The following is a 23,252-nucleotide window of genomic DNA, read 5'->3' on the forward strand; positions in this document are numbered from 1 at the left end:
GACAAAAATAATAAATAATAAGGTGGTAGCCTACCTCGTAATGTTTCTGTCTCTCTAAGACACACACACTCTCTCACACACACATGCACGCACGCACATACACACGCACACCGCACGCATACACACACACACACACGCGCTCGCAGAGCGAAGCCGGGAAGAAACAAAGATGCCGATTTCTGGTGGAGAAAGTCGCAAAGGCTGCAGGAGCTCTCCACACGAGTTAGCGTCTGAGGGCTTGACATGTAGTTAGGTATGTGTGTGTGGGGGGAGGGGCAGCAAAAGGCCACAGTGGGTCTGCCACCATTAAGTGATCTTTTTACCGCTCGGTAGCTCGGCGCTACCGTTAAATGATCTTTTTAGCCGGTTTTTGGCATCGTCATTATTTTTCGAGGTAGTCTTCTTCAACTGCCATACAACTCTGCATAGCGGACAGCGCCCCATCTGGTCGGAAATCCTCAAAACTACCTCGAAAAATAAATCCTCGAAACTACCTCGAAAAATAATGACGATGCCACAAAAACCGGCTAAAAAGATCATTTAACGGTAGCGCCGAGCTTTCAAAACCCATCATTTATTAGAATAAAATGAAGAAAATGTTTATTTGACACGTTTAAATATGATTATTTGACACTTTTAAATATGAGCGCCAAGCGCCGCCAACTTCGTGACTATTTAAAAGTCAAAATTTCCTATGGTGGTAGAAAGGACTGTGGTAGCAGATGCTAGGTCATCAGTGCACTCATAGATCCTGAGAAGGGCAACTAAGAACCCATTCAATTCTGGAGCAGATCTGAATCACGGGGCAGGTCCATGAGCCATCCGAACATGACCGGGAAAACCATTCACCTCCATTCATACTACACAATGAACATTTGTGACACACTGTAAAAGTTAGGACCAATCAGATTAGTAGTAGACTGTTCAGCAGATGCTGAACTGATGTGCCTGGTCTCATTAAAATGAGGATAAAACCTTTAAGAATCTCCTCTAGGGGGACCCAACGATGCTGAACTCTAGTTGAACTTAAAACTTTTTGGATCAGCAGAAAAGAGCAGGTGCACTGGCGAAGTCCCAAAGAATTATGTAACAAGTGGAAGTCCCAGAAAACTGGTTCCAACTGGTTTCAACCTGTTCAGACCAGATATCAATATTTCAGGAAAAATACTATGAGATATGCCCACCCACCTGAACGTGCCCCAAATTCGTGTCTCACGTTGGTTGTTTTAAAAATGGGCAAGGAGGGGGAGGGGATTGATTTGGGGTATAAAAGATGATGTAAAAGCTCTGATAAATCAGTATGATCCGGACCTATACTCAAAGTGGTTTGCTGATGTCACTGTCCCTGTTGAGATCAATAAACCGCTTCGCACTCAACTGCTGGCTTTTGTGCTTTCTTTCAAGAATTATTGGGAGACCAATAGGATTATAGTGTTCGGTATTGTGGACTTGAAACTGCAACAGAACTTAGAAAAAAAAAATCCAACAGTAGTAACTTAGCCAACTTAGAATCCATTCAATTCTGGAGCGGATCCGAATCACGGGGCGGGTCCAGGAGCCCCCCAAACATGGCCAGTAATTATTTTTTTTGGACTTTTTTGGCTCAGGAAGGAAAAATCCCATTAATTGTCAATGGGGGAAATCTAAACGGCCATTTCTCGACATGGGTAGGTCACAGAGACACAGGGTGGGGACTGACATAATGCTCTCGACCTAACGACTGCAGCAATACCAATTATGTGATGCGAGCCCGCAGAGCCACAGAATCCACTCATGGGTGAAGGTCTGTGCTCTTTTAGCACCATTTCTAGTTAATTTCTGTTTTCATGGTGACATATTTTACGGGCTACAGAAATCTGTGTAGAATTGTTCCTCATGGGGACAACAAATGATGCTATGTAAGGAGTAGTCAGGTCTCAGATTTAACAGTAATTAATAATTGGAGAAATAGGGGCCTAGACGTTTCTAGAAGCCTCCCATCCTCATCCTGACCCATAAACCTCTCACACCATTTTATTCCACAAGAAGTTCCAGGATGGTCTTCAGAGGATCAAGGGTGCGTCACAGACCTCACCAGAACGACCACTTACCTCTCTGCAGAGAAGAAAACAAGACAGTCTTCATGTTGTGAGTCGGTCAGATGAGATGATAACTCTGGACAAGGATGTCAAACAGTGAGTTCCCTTTGTTGAAGGTTCTCTTCCATTCTACGTTTTACCTTCAGGAATTACTGGCGGGGCAGACTTCAACTGGCTGTTGTGTTAAAGAGGTAGTTCAGAATTTTGGACATGAAGCCTCATTTACGACTTACCCATAATGCTGTTAATTGATGGAGAACATTTTCAGCTGATTCCATGCATCATGGTTACAGTAAGTTGTAAATGCGGCTCTATGTCCAAAAATTCACTACCCCTTTAATGTAGCTCAGTTGGTAGAGCGGGTCGTTCAATGATCGAAGGGTCAGTGGTTCGAATCCCGGCTCCGACTGTCCACATGTCGAGGCGTCCTTGAGCAAGACACCTAACCCCAAATTGCTCCCAATGAGCAGGTTAGCACCTTGCATGGCAGCTAGCGCCATTGGTGTGTGTGTGAATGGGTGAATGAGAGGCCATTGTAAAGCGCTTTGAGTGCCACTAAGGTGGAAAAGTGCTATATAAGTGCAGTCCATTTACCATTTAATGTTTGTGTACGGTGATCATCAGGGTATTGAATGTGTTTCTTAGTGCCTGTGTGAACAGCAGAAGCATCTGAACAACAGTCTTCTAATGTCTCCCAATGTCACTTCTGTCTGTGTGTAATTACAAATACAGATATACCTTCAGTGGCTTCTGCAGTAAATGTGACCACCACTGGAGGTTTGGTCCTGATGTAGAGCAAGGTAATTTTTTTTTACAGATTATAAAAGTGTAAATTGTAACCTTTCAAATGATGCATCATGCATTCAAATCTGCAAATCTTTGAAGAAGATATGCTTCTGTGAATGTTGGTACTGTACACCTGAAATCAGTAAGCAGAGAAAAAGGGCTTCAATGATTCAGAGCTGTTCACACTTCTCACAGGACATGGAGCATTTAGTGATCCTAAAACTGTTGATTGTTATATTGAGTGAGTTCTTCGCAACTTCAATTTTCATAATATGAAAAAACCTCTAGAAACAAAAACTAAAAAAACACTTTTTGGGGACTGCCTACATCAGGACCAAGACTACAGTGGCGGTCATGAATGTGAATATTATTCAAAACTGAACTGTGTTATAAAGATAAACACCTTCAACGAGTCATCCAATTACTGTATAATGCAGCAACAGCGGGTTTCAATGCAGCAGCAGCTCCAACAGAGAAAACATGAGAGAGAGGCTCAGAACAGACCACAAGACACGATGTTAAGAAGTATATAACCAAGTGTATTCCCCTCTGTTAATGTACACATATTTAGAGTCATCTCACTGGAACACTTTACAATAACATTTAGAAAGAACAGGAAGATACTGGGAGAACTATGGTGGGAGCAATGGGGAGAACAGAACATACAAACCTGATGAGCAGGGAGGAATGGATGAAGCCAGACGGCCATTTTGACACGACGGCCATTTTGTCTCTAGCAGTATAGACAGAGATAGATATAAAACAATAGAAAATAGAGGATGGGCAGACCCTGTGTGGTCTCCAGGTAATGCATACATACAATCTGTCATTGTGAAAAAAGGGATGAGGGATGGACGGTGGACGGAAAATGGTTAAGGATGACAGCAGGAGGGGATGAGTACAGGAGAGTATTCTTTCTCCTAAACAGGAGAAAATTACACAGTTTCAATGTTTGTAACCCAAATCACATTTGCTCAATTACCAAAAAAAAAGAGAACATATAAATTTCAATTTCCCAGAATTATTGTTTTCATTTTTTTTTCTCCAAACAGGGATGGTAATAGGGAAAACATTTGTCTTAGTAATGGGATGAGAGATTCAAATATTTAGACATTTCACAAACTTTTTTTCTAGGTTTTTCTTTTCTTTTCATGGTACAGTTTTCTTTTTTAATAGACTTGAGAAAATTGGAATACTAGAGTTCTGTTGTACATCGTCAAGGGAACTGCTGTCCGACTCGTCGTATGTGTTTTCTCCGCTGAAAGTTTCTCGCTGGTTTGCCCGTCGGCTGCCATCGGTCCTGGCCAGCGAGAGGCGAAAGACACAGCCGCCATTTTAGATGCAAGGTAGCGTACGCTCTCCCCACAGTAGACCCGGGGGGAGGGGGGGAGGGGGTGGGGGTGGGCGGGGGGCACGTGGGACTCCAGCGAAAATGTGACTTCACAATTTCCATAAATGTCTCTCATTTTCAGGAAAAGAACTTAAAAAAAACAAAAACAAAAACGGTGAACAAAATAACTGTCTTTCCCGTTGCGTGTCCTTTGCCTTTACCTACGCGGCAGCGTCTCCTGGCGACGCAGGGCCTCCGTCAGAGTGCGCATGAAGAGGAGGGGTGGGTGGGGCTGGGTGTGGGGGCGGGGGGGGGCTGACCTGGTCTAGAGTCCAGAGCTCCAGAGTCCGTCTTCGCTATGCCTGTAAGCCTGTCAGCGGACGCGCGCACGCTGCCGCGTGAATTCTCATCTTTCATCGACGCTCTTCAAGTCCATCAGTTTTTTTTTTTTTTTCCAGAAACGTCTATACATATATTTATATTTATATAGAACAGCGTCATTTCGCTGCTGGAGGTTTTTTTCTGTGTCTCTGTGATTAGTACTGAAAGAGAGGAGGGGACCCGAGTACCTCTGTGGGCCTGACGGGGAAGGTGGGGGCAGGGGGCAACGTGGAGCCCCCCCCCCGCAAACACACGACAGATATCTGCTTTGAACAAAAGACAACCAGGGGTGTGGCCTCTGGAGTTTTTTTTGTGGCTGCTAGATGTCGCCGTAGCATCCGTTGGTTTGGGAGTGGCTCTTGCGTGGTTGCTAGTTTTTAACGACGTTATCATTTTTTGTTTTGTTTTTTAACTCCACAGGAAAAAAAACTGTTTTTTTAAATCTCTTTTTCGTTAATGAATACTACATGCTTGAAACACAGCAGAAGAATGTTGCATCACCCGCCGGCCGCGGCAGACAAGGAGAGAAAGAGAGCACGCGGGCGATCGAGAGAGGGAGAGAAAGAGAAAGCTGTCGAGAGTGACAAGGGCGCTGAATACTTTGAGGGAGTTTCACAGTTCCTGTGTGTTGGCAGTATGTTGGTGTTACTTTGCAGCAGTGTTCAATTCAACCTATCTTGATGTAATCAATTAATCTATAGTACAATTGTATGTAGCTCGGACTAGAAACAGCCTCTGAAGGCCTTCGCTCAAATACTGGTAGTGGTCGTTTCTTACAGTATCTCTTGATGGTTAAACATCTTTCTTAACTGTAAGATGTTTATGAGCATGGCGCACAACTGTTGGCACGTTTTTTAGATTGTATCCAGCCATGTTTTGTGGCAGTCCTTGTTTCTGAAGACTTTTTCTGTGTTAGAAAATAAAATAAAAATATGCAATAGGATATACTGATGAGGGAGGGTACAGTATGTTGGAAAATTGAGAACCTAAACATGACTGTATGCATAGGTACGGTGTATGCAGATCACTTTTCTCTCAGAGGGGATTTAAGCAGGAGAGCTGGGAAATGAAGTTATTTAGGCTACACTGTAACATCGTACATTTAACTAAAAGACACTCTGCCCATGATCCAATACCTTATTGCCTACACCCCCTACCTCTCTCTCTCTCTCTCTCTCTCTCTCTCTCTGCACTCCTCTTCTCTCTCTGCCCGTCTGTCTCGGCCCCCCGGTGTCTCAGACGTAGTACTCCTTGTCCTTGTTTTTCTTGTTCTTGGTGACCGTCTTGGCGGCGCTGGGCTGCTTCTCCTTGACCAGCGCCCCGTTGCTCTGCGCGGTGGCCGAGTTGCTGATGTAGTTGCGGCTCTGGTCCACCTGGTACGAGCCTTCGTCGCGGTTACGGTACTTGTACATGGCGTAGAGCAGGATGAGGATGCAGAGGGCGGCGGCCGCCACGATGCCGACCACCATGCCCGTGGTGCTGCTGGACTGCTGCACCTCCACGGCGCCGGGCAGGCCTCTCTCTGGGGACGTGGGGTCTGGCGTGGGAACACGGGGAAAATTGGGGGGGTAGGTTATACCGGGGACGTGGCGGTGGCGGGGGTCGGCGTCGGAGGAGGAGGACGGGTGGGCGGGCGGCAGCAGCACCTGGTCCCGGGTGTTCATTTTCCCGGCAGGGATGTTGTTGGTGCCGCCGCCGCCGGGCTTGAGGCGCGGGCCGAGCTGGTCGGGGTTGGCCGTGGGGGTGGAGGAGAGGGGCGGGCGGTGGGAGTTGGGGGGCCGGTGGGAGAAGTGGCGGTCGCGGGGGTTCTGGACTCCGCCCTCGGCGGCGGCGGCAGCGGGGGGCGGGGGGAGGACTGTCCTATCGGTGACGAGGGGGGAATTTTTGTAATAGTCCTCGTCGTCCGACTCGGTCATCTCGCCAGAGCCGGACACCTCGATGGCCTCCTCGCAGTCCTCCTGGTCCTGGGGGCAGGGGGGCCGGCCGTCGGGCAGGGGGAGGGACTCTTTGGTGGTTTCGAGGAGGGTGAGGAAGGGGTGATAGGTCGGGGGCGGGGGGATGACGGGGTAGCGCGTGGCGATGGACGGGGGGTCTAGCGAGTCCACGGTTATTATGGGCAACACTAATTCACCTCCTAGGACAAGAAAGAGACAACGAGGGAGAAGGGTGTTAGTGGGAACCTGAGAGCGCCCCCCTCTGGACCAAAAAAGAAAAAGAAAAGATAACAACAGTCAAAATGAAGACAGCAACACAGGTAACCATTATTAGAACAGCACTAAAACTTAACATGAGGTTAGTTATAAAAAGTTAGTTCAAGTTTAGTTAGTCTATTTAAGTTCAGCTGACTAGTCTCCATCTAATCAAACTACGAAAACATTATGCATGTATACTTCTGCTACATATCCTGACTCTCCTCTCCTAGCTCCCTACACTAGACTGCATCTATCTACATGGAAAGATGTATAAGGTTAGATGGACTACAAATAACAAGATCAACATCGACTAAATAACTAAACAAGCTATCCTGTCCTGTCAGCTGCTCTACGCTGCTCTAAGCTGTCTACACTAGCGCTGAGATCTCTGGTCTCTGATTGGTTAAATAAGATAGCAAACCACGGAGTTCAGGGTCACTTACATCAACAAATTGGCCGCATGATTTTTGCATGAAAAAAAAAATTACAAAAAGAAAGCTGTGTAAGATTGTTCTCTGAAAGTGATAAACAACCCACCCCTCCCAAATTTCTTTCCCCTTTTTCTCTCTGTTATGTTGTTGGAAAATAAAAAAACTCCTTGAATAATTAATTGAAATATATTTTTCATAAAGAATGGGTTCAGTCCCATTCTCCCTTTGGGAATGGGGGTGTCTATGCCTCATGTCTAATTAGCTTAATCTGTATGCAGGTCCTGAAGACAAGCTGCAGGAAACGGATGCCCCTAACTTCCTCCCCAAACTCAGTACCCACAGTAAAATACATTGTGAATGAGGCTAAATTCTACCCTAGACCCCTACTCTCTCCGGCTCACCCTCTCACCCAAGCCCCCCCCGCTAGGCACACTTAAATATGGAACATTACTGTACATTTCTGTTTTCTCACCACTTACGAACAGACATACTAAACGATTCTTTCTAAAAAATGTTTACGCCTTTGCATGTCTCCGAGAAGACTAAATACTGTTTGTGAACTGCTTTTGTATGATAATCACACCCACAGTTAATAAATCATTGTTGGGTGCGCATAACAAGTCAGAACGTTAATTCAATACAGACTGTACAATCGAGATGTTGAACATGATGGGAGATTGTTAATGGTACATAGCACAATATAAAAGATATAAACATTTCGTTGTTGCCTTCGGCTGCATCCATATCATTGTGTTAGGGTCACAAGCAGAGAAACAATTTGCAACAGGAAATTTAAATGATTAGGACATTATTTCTTGGGAACAAGGGAAGATAAATGTCAACGATTAGGACATTGTTTCTTGGCAACAGGGCGAAGACATGACCACAGAAAAGCCAGTACCATCAGCAGAAAGTCATAACTATGGCTATTGTGAAGATTTGATGTGGTGAATTAGTGCAACTCCATAAAACCCGACATAGAGGCCATTTGGGACAGCGAGTTTTGACGAGGGGAGGAATTCTAGTAGAAGATTTAGAAAGGGTATTTTGGGGTGTATCAGGGATGACCCTCGAGGCAAAATACATTTCACCAGCGCCAAAAGCCCCAAGACCCACAATCCCAGACCTTGACAACCCCACTTTTCCACCCACTGAAGGGCAAAGGGACTTGGTTACAAAAGGATCACATACAATATATTTTTTAAACCTCGAAAAAGGATAGCAGGACAGAAACGGGTCTTTTACGGAAGAAACCGTGAAAAGCTGCAAAGAGAAAAGTTAGCACTTCAACCTCATTCAACCGTATTGATCGGTACACCGTTTCCTTGGAAACCTTCAACTGTGATTCCATGCGTCTCTGTGTTTGAAGGCTGAATTCCACTTCAGAACAGAAGAATAGAGTGGTAGCACGTTGACAGAACCACCCAGAAATACCAAACTACTGTCCTGTGTATTAGATTGTCTTGCAAACAGCTCAGATTCAGAGAAAGTGATGTTCTCACAGGTGAAGTTCTATATTTTCCAGTGTTGCCGGACTACTGGAGACAATAGTCTTGAACGGTGGGCAGAGAATAAGATGGCGGCGCAGCTATCTTTACCTCCCCCTCTGTCTGTGTGACTGAGGCGATGCCGGTGCGATGTCTCGCTGTGTGCCTGTCTCTCCACGTGGCGTCCACTTCTGGGCCCACACAGCCGCCACGCGTCCCACTTATAGGTGTCTGACATTGAAAAGTGTTGTGAGAAACGGCGGAGTCTGACTGCATGACGTCCTCTCACACCTGGCGGACTGTTCGCAGGGTGAGTCACTGGCTGATGGCTAGCTGGTGAGTGTGGTGTTCCTTCAATGCATATTATTCAAATTCAAATTCAAACAACTTTATTAGTCCCACTAGGGGCAATTGATATTAAAATGTGCCCTTGTTCTTAAGAGTGACTGCTAAAAGGAACGGTGTCCGATTGTGTGTGGAACACTGACGATGGCCTGACTGTGCAAACGCCAGTCCTGGCTTGTTGCCTCAAGTACATGTGAAAAACGATCCCTGTGTGCAGACCTCACTCATTTTTTGTCTCCTATTATGAAAACCTCACTTTTTCAGTGCTTGTACACATACATGTGGATCTCTGACCTGCGAACACTCTGAAATAGCTTTTTGTGGGCAGCCAAATTCAAGACGTGATTTAAAAAGCCATTTAGATTTGCCTCCTGTTCTGGCATCAGAGAGGGAATTGAATTAGAATTATACTGCCCCCCCATCTGAAAAAATTTTTGGAAAGGTTGGGAAAAAAACTATTCAGGAAAGTCCTGCTGCATTTGCATTTTTTAAACCTCTGGAGGCAGTAGAGAGTGGGGGCGGAGAGCAGCAGCTCATTTGCATTTAAAGCTACAGACACAGAAGCGGCCTGTCCAGAACAGGACTGAAACAGAGGGGAATAGAGGCATGCTAGAATGCTTAATCTAAGTAGTATTTTCAGCAAAAACGTGTTTCGGAGACCTATATTAACTTGTGGAAAAGGAGCATAATAGAGCTCCACAGCATCGTCAGCGGAGTGGTGCACTTAATCTGTACTGCAATATCAGATGCAGAGAACAAAGTTATTGCTACAGGGAATATAAGAGTGGAAGAATTGAGTCATCAGCCCTCACACACAGAGAACACACAAATCTTTCTCGGCTGGTCCGTTTCTTCAAAGAGTAATTTCCTGCACCCACAGACACCGTACTATCAACACCTCTGCTTGGCTCGGGCTCTTATAGGTCTGTGCCAAGGCCCCCCCATATGCAGCTTCTGATTGGTCAGACGGCACCTGGTAGTTGATCACAGCAGTCCGATGACGTGTGAATTGGCTGGCGTTGAATGGGTAGATGTGTTTGAACCCCAGAATCGTCTGTCCTCCCACTGACAATTGCCGAGAACTCAGAATGTACCCATACTTGCTGGTAAAGTGACGAGCTACTTGCCGTGACTGATTGTGAAGACGTTTGACCCGTCGAGACTACAGTCTTGTGTGGTACAGCCAGGCTGCGCTTGCCGCGGCGAGACGCTCGTATCGCGCACGCACAAGGACGAGTAACGAGACGCGGACAGCCATGCGCACGCCTGCTCCAAAGCAGAATGACTCACCGCTGTTAAACCAATCCTATTTGCTCCCTGTCGCTCTCTCTCCTAACCCGAACATGGCAGATAGATACCGTACCGATGCATTTGTGCTGGGCTCCAAACAAACCCTGACCCAGACAGTCAACTGCACAGGCCTTTCTTTTTGCAGCGAATAATTCAAGAATATGAATGTGACTCATTCATATTCTTGAATTATTCGCTGCGAAAAAGGCCTGTGCAGTTGAACTTGACGCAAATGTGTGTGCGGCCGGGATTCATTTTCAGGATGGTGAAGACTATCTAATTCTGATACTCTCCATAACCGACACATCTCTCCTCTGTGACACTCTGATATTGTAGACGGTGCTTGACTCAGGGTCCCAACTTTGTGTGTGTCTCTTCTTCTGTATTCCCTTCTCTTTCTCTGCCTCTTTCAGTTGTTCATTCTCTTTCATCCTCCCTTTTCATCAGATTCACTTCCTCTCTCTCTCCGTTTCATCATGCTTTCTCTCTCTAGTTCTGCGTCTATCTCTCTCTGCCCGCGCCTCTCTCCAACAGTGTCTCCTCATCTCTTCGTCTGTATTCCCTCTACCCCGTCTCATGCCCTATTCTGACGGCTTCTGTTTGATCTTTTGTTGTCAGTCTCCACCATCTTTCTCTTTGTTTTCCTTCTGCTCCCTTTTTTAAATCTCCCATCCGTCTCTACTGTATCTTCGTCTCTGTCTCTATCTCCATCTCTATCTGCCTCTATCTCCATCTCTATCTGCCTCTATCTCCATCTCTCTGTTTTTATCTCCACCTCTATCTCATCTCTATCTCCACCTCTGTCTGTCTCTATCTCCATCTGTCCCTATCTCAATCTCTATCTCATCTATATCTCCATCTCTATCTCATCTCTATCTCCACCTCTATCTCATCTATATCTCTATCTCCATCTCTGTCTCATCTCTATCTCCACCTCTGTCTTCACCTCTATCTATCTCCATCTCTGTCTCCATCTCTATATCATCTCTATCTCATCTCTATATCTCTATCTCCACCTCTGTCTTCATCTCTATCTATCTCCATCTCTATCTCTACCTCTATCTATCTCCACCTCTATCTCCATCTCTATCTCCACCTCTATCTATCTCCATCTCTGTCTCCATCTCTATCTCATCTCTATCTCATCTCTATCTCATCTCTATCTCCATCTCTATCTCCATCTCTATCTCCATCTCTATCTCCATCTCTCTCCCATTCCCCTCACACTAATCTGTCTCGTAACACATTTGCTGAGCTAAAGACTCAGCCAGCATGAACACCAGTTGAATTAACAGATGTTCATTCCAGATGAATGACCATTTCTCAGGTTCCCCCTCAAATACTTCAAAACAATCAATATTTGAAAGGAGGAAACGATAAACACAAGGGAAATGATGAGATAAAATAGAGAGTACAAGGGAAAGGCGGCTTTAATCAGACAGGGATATGTGTTTACCAATTTTTCACAACTTGAAGCTGGAGTGGGTGAGGACAGTTCTCATCGCCATATTTGTGCCGCCAGGTATGGCAGACCGGGTGTATCCCTGTTATCTCTTCTTCTCTAATGACGTTAGTCTGTAATGACATCCTTAATAGGGTTTCTGCGACGTGAATACATGATTGATGTTATACAATTGCTCGAGTTTGTCCAAGGAAGAGTCCTACAGGAGAATTTAATGGACTCAATTAGGTCTCTCATCTGAGTTGGTGCTGGTGATTAATATTTCAAATTCAATCAGTGTGCTCGTATGGAAACACGAGTGAACTATTATTTACCTTCCTGTGTGTGTACAGTGGGACAGGCAATACATTGCGTAGAGATTCCATATTTAAATACTACTCTATAGATGAGAGACATGACAGAGGAGATATACTAGGAGGAGATATACTATATATATATACAATAACCAGCTAATTATTCATCTTCCTTGACCGTCAAACCTCACATAATTCAACCATAACGCTTACACTCATCCAATCCTCTCTGACCCAGCCTTAGGGGGCAGCGGGAGGCTAGACAAGGGTTGATTTAGGGTGTGGAACCAGGGCCAAGTTTGAATACTCTAAAAACGCCTCCCCTGAGAGATCGCCGACCTGACGAGATCGCCGACCTGACGAGACGTGGATCGGTAACAGCTGCGCAGCGGAGAACCTGGCTTTGCCTATCCACGTCCTGCCAGATCAGAGATTACCCCTCAGGATGGCAGGAAGTAAGGATGCATCTTAAGAGTTTAGATTAGTTCAATTGGGGGGGGGGCAGGTAGGCGCTTTTAGCCTGGCACCGTAGAGGCATTTTCGGTGATTGGTTGTAGGTCTATCCAAACGCCCCTTGGGAATCGGAAAGCAACTGTGAGTTTCCAGACCCTTCGCATTTTTGCCAAGCTAAGCGTCAATTAAAAAAAAAATCCTCATTGACTCTTAATGTTCTGTGAGAGGAACGTTCATGGCACCTGGCGCCATCAGGAGACAAGTGTGTAGACCTGAGCGACAGACATGAAGAGCAAGGGACAGAGAGAGAGAGAGAGAGAGAGAGAGAGAAAGACAGAGAGACTTTGTAAATGTGTGTGTGTGTGTCACTCCTCCACTATCTTCTCTGTAGATAGCCCAGTGTAGTTGGGAGGGGGGGGGGGTCTCTGATATGTATTCTCTCTCTATTCTGAGCCAGGCTCATTAAAATCCAGAGGACCCTAATGTAGGCTTGGTGGGATGATGTAATTAAGGTTTCCCTAACGAGGCCAAAGATTAATTAGCCCAGTGGGAGAGGCAGGGCAGAAAGAAAACTCATCAGACGCTACGGTGGGATCCCACATCTCTCCGTCTCTCCCCCCCCCCCCGCCCCTCTCTACGTGACGCACATCTCAAGACCACGATCACTGCTCCGAAAGTTGTTCTCCCTCTCTCTCTCACTCTCTGGCTTTGTATCTCCCCCTTGTGCCGAAACTTCCTGTCGTTCTTGCTCATCTTCAGTGTCATCGTCTGTATGTGTAGGTGTGAGTGTGTTTGGTGTGCCTACTAATGTGTGTGGGCTTGGCTGTCTATTCTGTTGGTTGTCTGGCTGTTTGTGTGTGTGTGTGTGTGTGTGTGTGTGTGTGTGTGTGTGAGTGTCGCCTACAGCCCACAGACACACACACACACGTGTCCCAGTGACACAGCCTTCTACATCAGGACTCCTGGAGCGGTTGGGCCAACAACAGAGACAAGCCGTCGAATGCAAATTAAACAAAACGGCAAAAGCGAGCTAGTCAGCCGGGAATCAACAACTAGCAACTTCTCCCTCTGCAGTCTTAAACTATTCACAGGCGCAGCTGCGGCGACAAGAGAACTGAGCTAATCCTCCCAGCAGCGACTCCACAATATCATGACATACCGTACCGTACTCTAGATCTACGGCCGGTGTCAAATCTGTTTAGGATCAATCAATTCAGAATTCAAACTGGTGATTTTTTTTGGGTTATATTTATTTTTTTAAATATTTTTTTTACAATTGATCGATGGCAATCGACAAACTCGCTCTGGGAATTGATTGAATTCAAATGGAGTCGACCCCGACCTTGACCGCCCCCCCCCCCCCTCCCTGTCTGTCTCTGTGGATCACAGCCGGCCAGCTAGCCGCTCTGATCGATAGCAATCCTCGTTATTCTGTGCTCCCAGCTTCATCTCCACCAAAGGCTATGTATTTCGCGTCTCCGGAATCGATTGAAATCCAGGCTCTAGTGAACTCTGTGCTATGAAAGGTAGACCCCCCCCCCGCCACCCATGTCACCAGTTCATATCTCATAATGTCCCTGTGTGTGTGTGTGTGTGTGTGTGTGGGGGAGAGCCGAGAGAGAGAGAGAGAGAGAGAGCACTTTGTTTTCAGTGAGTGGGAGCCAGACTGTATTGCCTGTCGGAGTTCCGGCCAATGAGGAGTCTGCGGCGGAGGCCCTTCACTGTGCGCCACGGTCAGAAGAGAGATGGCGTTGGAGGCTGTCTGTGAGATTGTTGTGCCTCCAGGGCGAAGGATGAGGAGGAAACTCAAACGCCCACAGGGAGACCGGTGTGTTTGTGAGTGTGCGCGTATTTGCGGGGCCGGTGTATGTGTACGTGCGTGTGTGTGTGTGCATACGTGTGTGTGTGTGTGTAAATACGTCGGTACTTTCGAGCGCACGTAAGCCAGACAGTGTGTGCGAGCGTGTGTTTGTGTGTGTGCGCGAGTATGTGTGTGCGTGCGTGTGTGTACTTTACGTGTGTGGGTGTGTGCTTGCGTGTGAGTGGGTGAGGGGGTTCTTTCCCAGAGAGATTAAGCCTGGGCAGCAGCCACCAAAAACACACAGACGAACCAGAGCGTCTATTCCTGTCTCCGCCCCTGCCGAGTGAGCAGGGGGATAAATCATGTGCTCTGTAGTCGCTTCAGATCACTTGGCACTCCAGCGAAAACACGCTCGTTCCCGTAATCTCTTGCCAACTCTGATATAACCCGTCCCTCACTGAATACCTCCATCCTTCCTTTGAAGCGCGGAACCCAAACACCAGCGATTAGCCATAACCGAGTCACACGTCGAATAAAGAACTACTACACCTTTTTTTTTGTGTCTTTCCCTCAAGACGAAAGGTGATTCCCTTCGATTTACTCGCTTTAGTGATTCCCTTTGATTTTTTGGAACGCGGAGCTCATAAACCCAGCGGGGTTGCGTTTCTATTTCTCCAAGAGTTCTCGGCAGTTCTCAGTTCTCGAAAAAATCCCCCCCCCCCCCTCCCCTCTCGTCAGAACCATCTTAGACCTCCCCCTCACGCCAGCCCCGCCTGTCACCGGGCTCGCTACGGGGCCGTCGCCAGGCTGACGGAGAGAAAGGAGTTCAACCTCAGACCTGCGTGGTTAAGACCGGAGCAGGTGACCGACGCCAGCTGCTGACCAATCGGAGGAGGACGCGCCGCCGCTTCTGACCCGCCTCCAGCGAGAGAAGCAGGCGGGTTTACGCACGCCGGGCCAATCAGAGCTGCATATAGGGAGGGGTCGTGAGTTCACAGAGTAGAGCGCAGAAAGAAAAAAATGGCGCGTGTGCGTGGGTCTGTCTTTGGACGCCCCTGGTATTCGGACGGGGAAACCCCCCCCGGAGTGGACTCACCATTTCCCGGTTCGCACTCCTCCAGGTCCTCGTCGTCGCTGGGGCACTCTGCCGAGGCTACCAACAGGTCATCCGTGTTCTGCGGCCGGACGGAGAGGCAGGGAGGGAAGGAGGGAGGGATGGAAGGAGGGAGGAAGAGGGGAGGATAGAAAGGGAGTGGGAGAGAGAAAGAGCGGGTTATCATAACGTGACGACATGAAAGTTCCCCTCAAAAAACACCCAGCTCTCCGGGCTACTATCATAATAACGGTCTTCGGAGTTCGAGCCATGGCGATGATGAAGGCCTGCGAAGAACGTGTCGGAAGCGCCGCGGGAAAGAACGAGACGCCTGCGCCACCGCGTCATTGCCTCCGTCATCGCCTCCGACGCTCGCCGTTATCACAGCAGGAGGCCGGTGGTTTCAGCCATTTTGTTATACCTATCTTTTGTCCTGTAGATACAGTACGTGCGCTGGTTTTGCATCGTCGTCGGTCTCTCTCTCCACAGGGGGCCTCCGGTTAATGGGATTGCCCCAGATAGCAGGCGGATCTGGGCCATATATGGGCCGGAACTAAGACACAAGTGCCAGATCTGGCCTGCGTATGGCCCTGATCGGATTGCTGTCTGGGGAGGGAGCGCAGCTGTAAATAATTCATCCCCAGCCTCAATGCATTCACTTACAGTATTAATGGTCTGTGTGTGTGTGTGTGTGTGTGTGTGTGCACGCACTCCAAACTACCGGCATCTGTCGGGCGGGCTCAATGATGACATCACACACGCCCTTAGCTCTCGGCCCCCCAGGCTCGACCGCACCCGCCCTTCGCGCGGCGGCGCGAGAAGATGCGTCGCTAACGTCGCATAGCGCGCGACCCAACCGAAGGTCAACCTGGAGGTTACGTGAGGACGCCGGAAACGGTAGCTGTGTTGGAGGCGGAGGAGCAGAGCGAAACTCTTAGCTCCCCCTCTAATCACCACCCAACGTTACAGAACTGCGCTCAGGTTAGGAACTGATGACTCATTCTTTAAAAGAACAAACAACGCTAGCTAGTCTTGGCAGAGGGTGGGTGTGGGGGTGCGGACACTTCAAAAGGCGCCATGTTCCTTCATCCCATCAAAGCATTTCCCTTAATGATCAAAGCCTCGGCAAGGTAGCTTAGAGGGTTTGGATAAATTGAAATTGGGCCTTCTTCTCCTCCACACACACGATTACCATATTTGCTGTGCCGCAATATTTCACCATGGACGCCCCGCGATAGCCTATTAGCCGAGCGTGGTACAGTGTGTGCGAGTGCCTGTTGCATGAGTGTGCATATCATTATGTTACAGCATGCGTGTCCAGGGGGAGACCCATTCGAGCGTGATAAACCCCGGCAGTTAGAGTTCCGTGTACTGTACACGCCCTGACTAATGTGACGTGTGTTGGCGTGAGAGAACAGGCTGAACACTAGAATGTAAACACGACTAATCTTTTGGGGCGTGTGACTGTGAGTCGTAGAGGAACTGGAGAGTACCGCCCCCCCCCCCTCTCAACCATCCAATCAGGTCACTGGCCCAGGAAACAGGAAGTGGAGGGGACCGCCGGTGGCTGTTGAACGTGCGGTGTGACGATCCCCGCGTCCTTTTGGCTCGAACGGGCCGCTAAGTCGTTCGCCGATGGAGTGTCGGGGGGAATTTTAAGGGCGGCCTCTTTCGCTGTCGCTATCTCAAAGCCCCCCCCCCCCCCCCCCCCGCGCTCCCCTCTCTGTCACCTCGTTTTAGGTCTGTCTTTTTCTTGCGCTCGACGCTGTGCCCCCCTTCTCTTCCTCTCGCTGTCGTCTGTCACCCTCTCTCTCTCTCTCTCTCTCTCTTCCTGACCTCTTTCACCCTCTCTCTCTTTCTCCATTCCCTGTGCTTAACGCTGACCCTCATCCTGTCACTTATGTCGTATCTGTGCTTGATTCATCTTGTCTGGCGCAATGGAGCCCAACGGTCCGTCCCCCTGATTGCAAATCCCATCCGCCTGGCGCTCCAGCCGAAATCCAGCCCAAGGCTGAAGTCGGCGAAAAGACTTCAGGTGGTATTTCGACCCGGTTCTGCCTACGCTCCCCACGTGTAACACTCGTACTCATCCTCTCCCTCCCCCCTCATTCATCTGGGAAATGTAGTCCGGGCTCTCTGGACCGCGAGAACGACACGTCGGCCATTAGCAGGGCAAAAGGGGACCTGGTACTTCATAATGATGGAGCTGTAGGTCCCTCCGGGCTGCATTAGACAGCTATAAGCCCAACAAACCATTCACCTTAATGAGCATGGCTGGATAAAGGGGAGCGTTCGAGCTGCGTTCGCATCGCGCCGCGCGCTCACCTCCCGGGGAACCTGGATGAGCGACTCGCTCGTTAATGGCCGCTCGTTCGGGAGAGCGGCCCTCATAGCATTGTGTTCTTTGGGCCATCGACGCAGAACAGAGAAGCTTGTTCATTAAGGGGTGAGCATGGGATATGAGGGGGTCATAAAATACATAATTCAAGGTAGGATACTAATGTTATGACTTTGTTTTGGGCATCAGTGTCAGAAGGTAAACACATTAGATGAATCAATGATAGCCACAGCTACAATGACTACAACCGAGAGCAGGAAGACTATCTTTCTTTGACGACGATCTCATGAGCGAAACGTTGTTTGTATAATAAAGAAGTCTATAGTGTGATATAAGTGTGTGGGCTCCACTCCCTCTACAATACTATCTCTCCTTCACAGCTCAGAGAATCCTAGAATGTCTACGGGCAATTCGGGTGTTTTCCTGTCTGTCGACTCCTTGACTAGCTAACCTGCTGCTACAGTACGGGAGCTTGTTGTTAACAGTCGTGACACCAAAGCAGCCCAAGGCAAAAAAGAGTCTGAGATAGCATCGTGGGACATTATTATATACGTCCACGCGAGCGTCGAACTGTAACTCTAGGCTCAAACACAGCAACAGAGGACATGTTCCGATGCCCCTAGAGATTGCGGGTTCTAATCCAGGCGATGTTGTGAGTCACATATGTGTTGTGAGTGTGGGTTACATTGATCTCACGTTTCCTTGAGGGGGAAAGGGGAGGGTAATGGGATATATAAGGTCATGTGACGTCCTCTGTAATCCATCTGGAGACTGGGGTCCCTGAACTGCCCAATCAAAAGGGCAGTTGCGTCACCCTGGAAGGACAAAGCCTCCCCAGCTAGCAGGGAATGCTCCCACAACATTGGGGAACGTTCCCAACACGTTCTGCTAATGTTTTCACATTCTTAGAACATCTTAAGAACAAATGATTGCTAGCTGGGTCCCCATGGATGTTAGTCCAGAACCCAATGTCTCTGATCAAATGTCTCTGATCTCCACTCCTCTCTAAACGCTTTCATAAAAACGCCACATAAGAGTGGCCAGCGGGGCAAAAAAGGATAAGAAACAACAGAAAAGGATAACAATCATCCCAAAGCTAAGATTCACTTAGGAAAGGCGTTGTTTGAGTCTCCTACCCGTCTCTACAGATACGACCCCCTCACTGCCCCCCTGCCCCCCCTAGCCCCCTACAGAACCTATTAGTCCAGTAATAAACTCTGGTGTTTTTGTCTGAAAAGAGAAAGTGAGGTGAGGTGAGTTAGGAGGATGTAGGAGAGAGGCAGAGTGAGAGAGAGAGAGAGAGAGAGAGAGAAGGATGGGGGGAGGTCTGGGAGGAAATGAGGAAGAGATGGAGTACAGGAAAAAGAGACAAAGAGAGAGATGATATAAGGAGGGAGGGAGGGAGCTGGAATGAAAGTGGTGTTCCAGATATAAAGAGCTCTGTCGCAGTTGTCAAAGGAGACAGGTCAGAGTGGTTCTTCAGCTATTCGCTGGTAATCTTCACAGGACAAGGATGGAGCTTAACAAGCCCGTTGTGCAATCAGGGTTCCCTCCATTTCTGTAACTGTAACTTCAAACCCTCAATTTCTGCAACTGTAATTCTACACTCTAATTGAATACCTTCGCCACACTGCCAAATCCACCGATGAGTCGGCGAGTGTGTCTCATTCCCCCTGAATGCTTCTAGAAAAAATAAGTTTGAAATTGAGAGTTTAACATGTTTTTTTGAATGATTTTTCACGGTGCCCACCCACATCCATTGTATGACCAAAACGGTGGTAGAGCAATTATCAGACTTTCTCAAAAGTGCTAGTTTTGTAAACGTTTTGACCTCCCGACCGCCCTTCCCGGGTTCGGATTCCGCCTCCTCTCGGTAGCAGGGCACATCGCGCTACCGGCCCGGCTGGGTGAACATGTCCAGACAGGATCTATTCGTATCGCCAACAGCCCTCGTCAGTGACGCGTCCACGGACGGAATCAACACCGAGCTCTCCGTCGGCGTGGATGGAGACGAATCGACTTGACCCCCCCCCCCCCCCCCCCCCGCCGACCCAACCTCGACCCCAGCCCAACCCAACCAGTCCCGGTTCCCCTGACCACCCCCGCCCCCTCTCACCTGTGTGACACTGTCCCTCATGGTGGGGGAGCGCTGCTTGCGTGTGGTGGTGGTGGCCATGGTGGTGGTGGTCTCCATGATGGTGGTGGACATGTCGGCCAGCGGCGTGGTGGACGTGGTGTCGGTGGTCAGCACCGAGGGCACGTCGCCCACCAGGCGCAGGTTGCCCTGGGCCTGGACGTTGGCGTCGCCCTCGGCCGCCAGCTTGAGCACCTGCAGCCCGTTATAGTAGAGGCCCGAGATCTGGCCCTGGAAGTGGCGGCCCTTCTCGCCGCCGATCTTGATGAACGCCTGGCTGTTGAATATGGTCAGCTGTCGACCTGGGGGAGGAGCCGGGGGGGGGGAGGGGGGACGAGAAACGAAAAAACAGATAGAAAAAGAGAGAGAGAGGTGACGAGGAAGAGATCAGTTTCAGTCGCTTGGTGTCCTACCCAAAGCACCCACGCGTACGCACACACACACAGAAACACACACACACACGTAAAACACAAACACACACAAATACACACACACACAACATGGGGACATTCCCCTGGTAGCACTCAATGGAGACTGGTCCTCTTTCGGCACAGGTGGCGGCCATTACGGGGCTATAGCGGCACGAGCGGAGCCACTCAGGCAAATACATTGCGGGGGGGGGGGGGGGGGGACTGGGATGACTCCGGGGCCGAAACTGGCTGGGAGAAACGCATCTAATTTGGCGAGATGGAATACATTACAGCGATGCCAGCCCCCCGGGTCGCTGACCCCCCCACAGCTCCTCAACTGTGCCGGCGATGACGTTCCTCCAACGGGAAATAAAACCTTTCCTATCCGGAGGAAGAGACCAGGAAATAATAATATAACCCTCTTTTTTTTTGGAGGGGGGGAGGGGGAGGGATGTTTAATTCAAGAGCTGTCGCCCTGCCGGTCATTGCTATGCACCGGGGGTGGACGGGTGGACAGGTGGGGGGGACGGTGAGGGGTGCAGCTATTATCATGGCCTGGCACTAATGTGCTACCAGGGGTTGGGGGTTGGAGAGAGGGAGGGAGGGAAGAGGAGGGGAGGGAGTCACCAGGGGTTGGGGGTGGAGAGAGGGAGAGAGGGAGGGAGGGAGGGAGGTGTTCTTCTCCACTTTATTTTAATCTTTGCTGATGTCAGTCCTTTTCTAACTGTGTTCCCATCATGCACTTGGGTCCCGGTGGAAGTGTTGTGATGAGCCAACCAGAGCAGAGACTGGGTTGGATGACATCTAATCTTACTAATAGGCCTCCTGTGGGTCAAGGGTCAGATCGTGGGGGGGTTGGGGGGGGGGGGGGACTGTAGGATACTGTTTGGAAGAAGTGGCTTAAAAAGACACTCGGTGAGGTCATTACTAGTGGAGGAGAAGGAAGAAGAGGTCTCTTTATGGATTAATCAATCCCTGTTGGGAGTGTGAGTGTGTGCGCCGCGCGTGTGTGAAAGGGATACTAGGCAAATCTGTGTGTGTGTGTGTGTGTATAAAAGATCGTCTCCCTGGTGTTGGTATAGCAAGAAAACTGGATAGTGTGTACAGTATGTGTGTGTGTGTGTGTGTGCGTGTGTGTGTGTGTATGTGTGTGTGTGTGCAGACAGTATATGGGATTGTGTGTGTAATCCATCCTGTGAGGAGGCTCTCTAGCACGTTGACATGTGAACCCACAGAGGCCAGACGTCCCATAGGTGGGGAGACGACTAGAAAATGGTTCGTTTTTCTTTCAATTAAGAGAGCAGAGATGTGATACTTATGCATGCGCCAGCGTGTGTGGGTGTGATGTTTGCAGATGTCTCGGGGATTAAAATACCGCATTCAGACAGTCCATTACCCACGTCACGCCATCGTTAGATCATTAGGTCCATCAGAGGCCTCTGAGGTACTGTGACTCCCTGCTCCCATAACGACCAGGCTTAATGTTTACGGCTCTGTAGCGGCTCTGTCTCGCTCACTATGTTCTGGGAGTATGTTTTGTGTGATCTGGGAGTATGTTTTGTGTGATCTGGGAGTATGTTTTCTGTGTGATCTGGGAGTATGTTTTCTGTGTGATCTGGGAGTATGTTTTGTGTGACCTGGGAGTATATTTTCTGTGTGATCTTGGAGTATGTTTTCTGTGTGATCTGGGAGTATGTTTTCTGTGTGATCTAGGAGTATGTTCTGTGTGATCTGGGAGTATGTTTTCTGTGTGATCTAGGAGTATGTTCTGTGTGATCTTGGAGTATGTTTTCTGTGTGATCTGGGAGTATGTTTTCTGTGTGATCTGGGAGTATGTTTTCTGTGTGATCTAGGAGTATGTTCTGTGTGATCTAGGAGTATGTTCTGTGTGATCTGGGAGTATGTTTTCAGTGTGATCTAAATGTTTTCTATGTGATCTGGGAGTATGTTTTCTGTGTCATCTGTTTGTTTTATGTGTCTGGGAGTATTTTTGTGACCTGGGAGTATATTTTCTGTGTGATCTGGGAGTAGGTTTTCTGTGCGGTCTGGGAGTATGTTCTCTGTGTGATCTGGGAGTATGTTTTCTGTGTGATCTGGGAGTATATTTTCTGTGTGATCTGGGAGTATGTTCTCTGTGTGATCTGGGAGTATGTTTTCTGTGTGATCTGGGAGTATGTTTTCTGTGTGATCTGGGAGTATATTTTCTGGGTGGTCTGGGAGTAAGTTTTCCCTGTGATCTGGGAGTATGTTCTCTGTGTGATCTGGGAGTATATTTTCTGGGTGGTCTGGGAGTAAGTTTTCTGTGTGGACTGGGAGTATATTTTCTGTGTGGTCTGGGAGTATGTTTTCTATGTGATCTGTATTGTTTTCTGTGTGTTCTGGGAGTATATTTTCTGGGTGTTCTCAGAGTATGTTTTCTGTGTGGTCTGGGAGTATATTTTCTGGGTGGTCTGGGAGTATGTTTTCTGTGTGATCTGGGAGTATGTTTTCAGTGTGATCTAAATGTTTTCTATGTGATCTGGGAGTATGTTTTCTGTGTCATCTGTTTGTTTTATGTGTCTGGGAGTATTTTTGTGACCTGGGAGTATATTTTCTGTGTGATCTGGGAGTAGGTTTTCTGTGCGGTCTGGGAGTATGTTCTCTGTGTGATCTGGGAGTATGTTTTCTGTGTGATCTGGGAGTATATTTTCTGTGTGATCTGGGAGTATGTTCTCTGTGTGATCTGGGAGTATGTTTTCTGTGTGATCTGGGAGTATGTTTTCTGTGTGATCTAGGAGTATGTTCTCTGTGTGATCTGGGAGTATATTTTCTGGGTGGTCTGGGAGTAAGTTTTCTGTGTGGACTGGGAGTATATTTTCTGTGTGGTCTGGGAGTATGTTTTCTATGTGATCTGTATTGTTTTCTGTGTGTTCTGGGAGTATATTTTCTGGGTGTTCTCAGAGTATATT

General features: G+C 48.3%; 1 protein-coding gene across 1 annotated transcript in view; it reads right to left on the bottom strand.

The window, feature by feature from the left end:
• Positions 1-5,810: 5,810 nt before the first annotated feature.
• Positions 5,811-23,252, bottom strand: part of nrxn2b (neurexin 2b) — a gene marked incomplete at its 3' end in the record, with an annotated part of 537,657 nt that continues 520,215 nt past the window's right edge. The window contains exons 19-21 of the mRNA XM_084452184.1: positions 19,877-20,196; positions 15,426-15,504; positions 5,811-6,112 (exon numbers count right to left, since the gene is read on the bottom strand). Coding sequence (XP_084308310.1) covers positions 5,811-6,112; positions 15,426-15,504; positions 19,877-20,196 — 701 coding nt within the window. The remainder of the gene's footprint in view (positions 6,113-15,425; positions 15,505-19,876; positions 20,197-23,252) is intronic.

The sequence above is a fragment of the Borostomias antarcticus genome, assembly GCF_949987555.1.
Source record: "Borostomias antarcticus genome assembly, chromosome: 17".
In the NCBI taxonomy this organism is placed as follows: Eukaryota; Metazoa; Chordata; class Actinopteri; order Stomiiformes; family Stomiidae; genus Borostomias; species Borostomias antarcticus.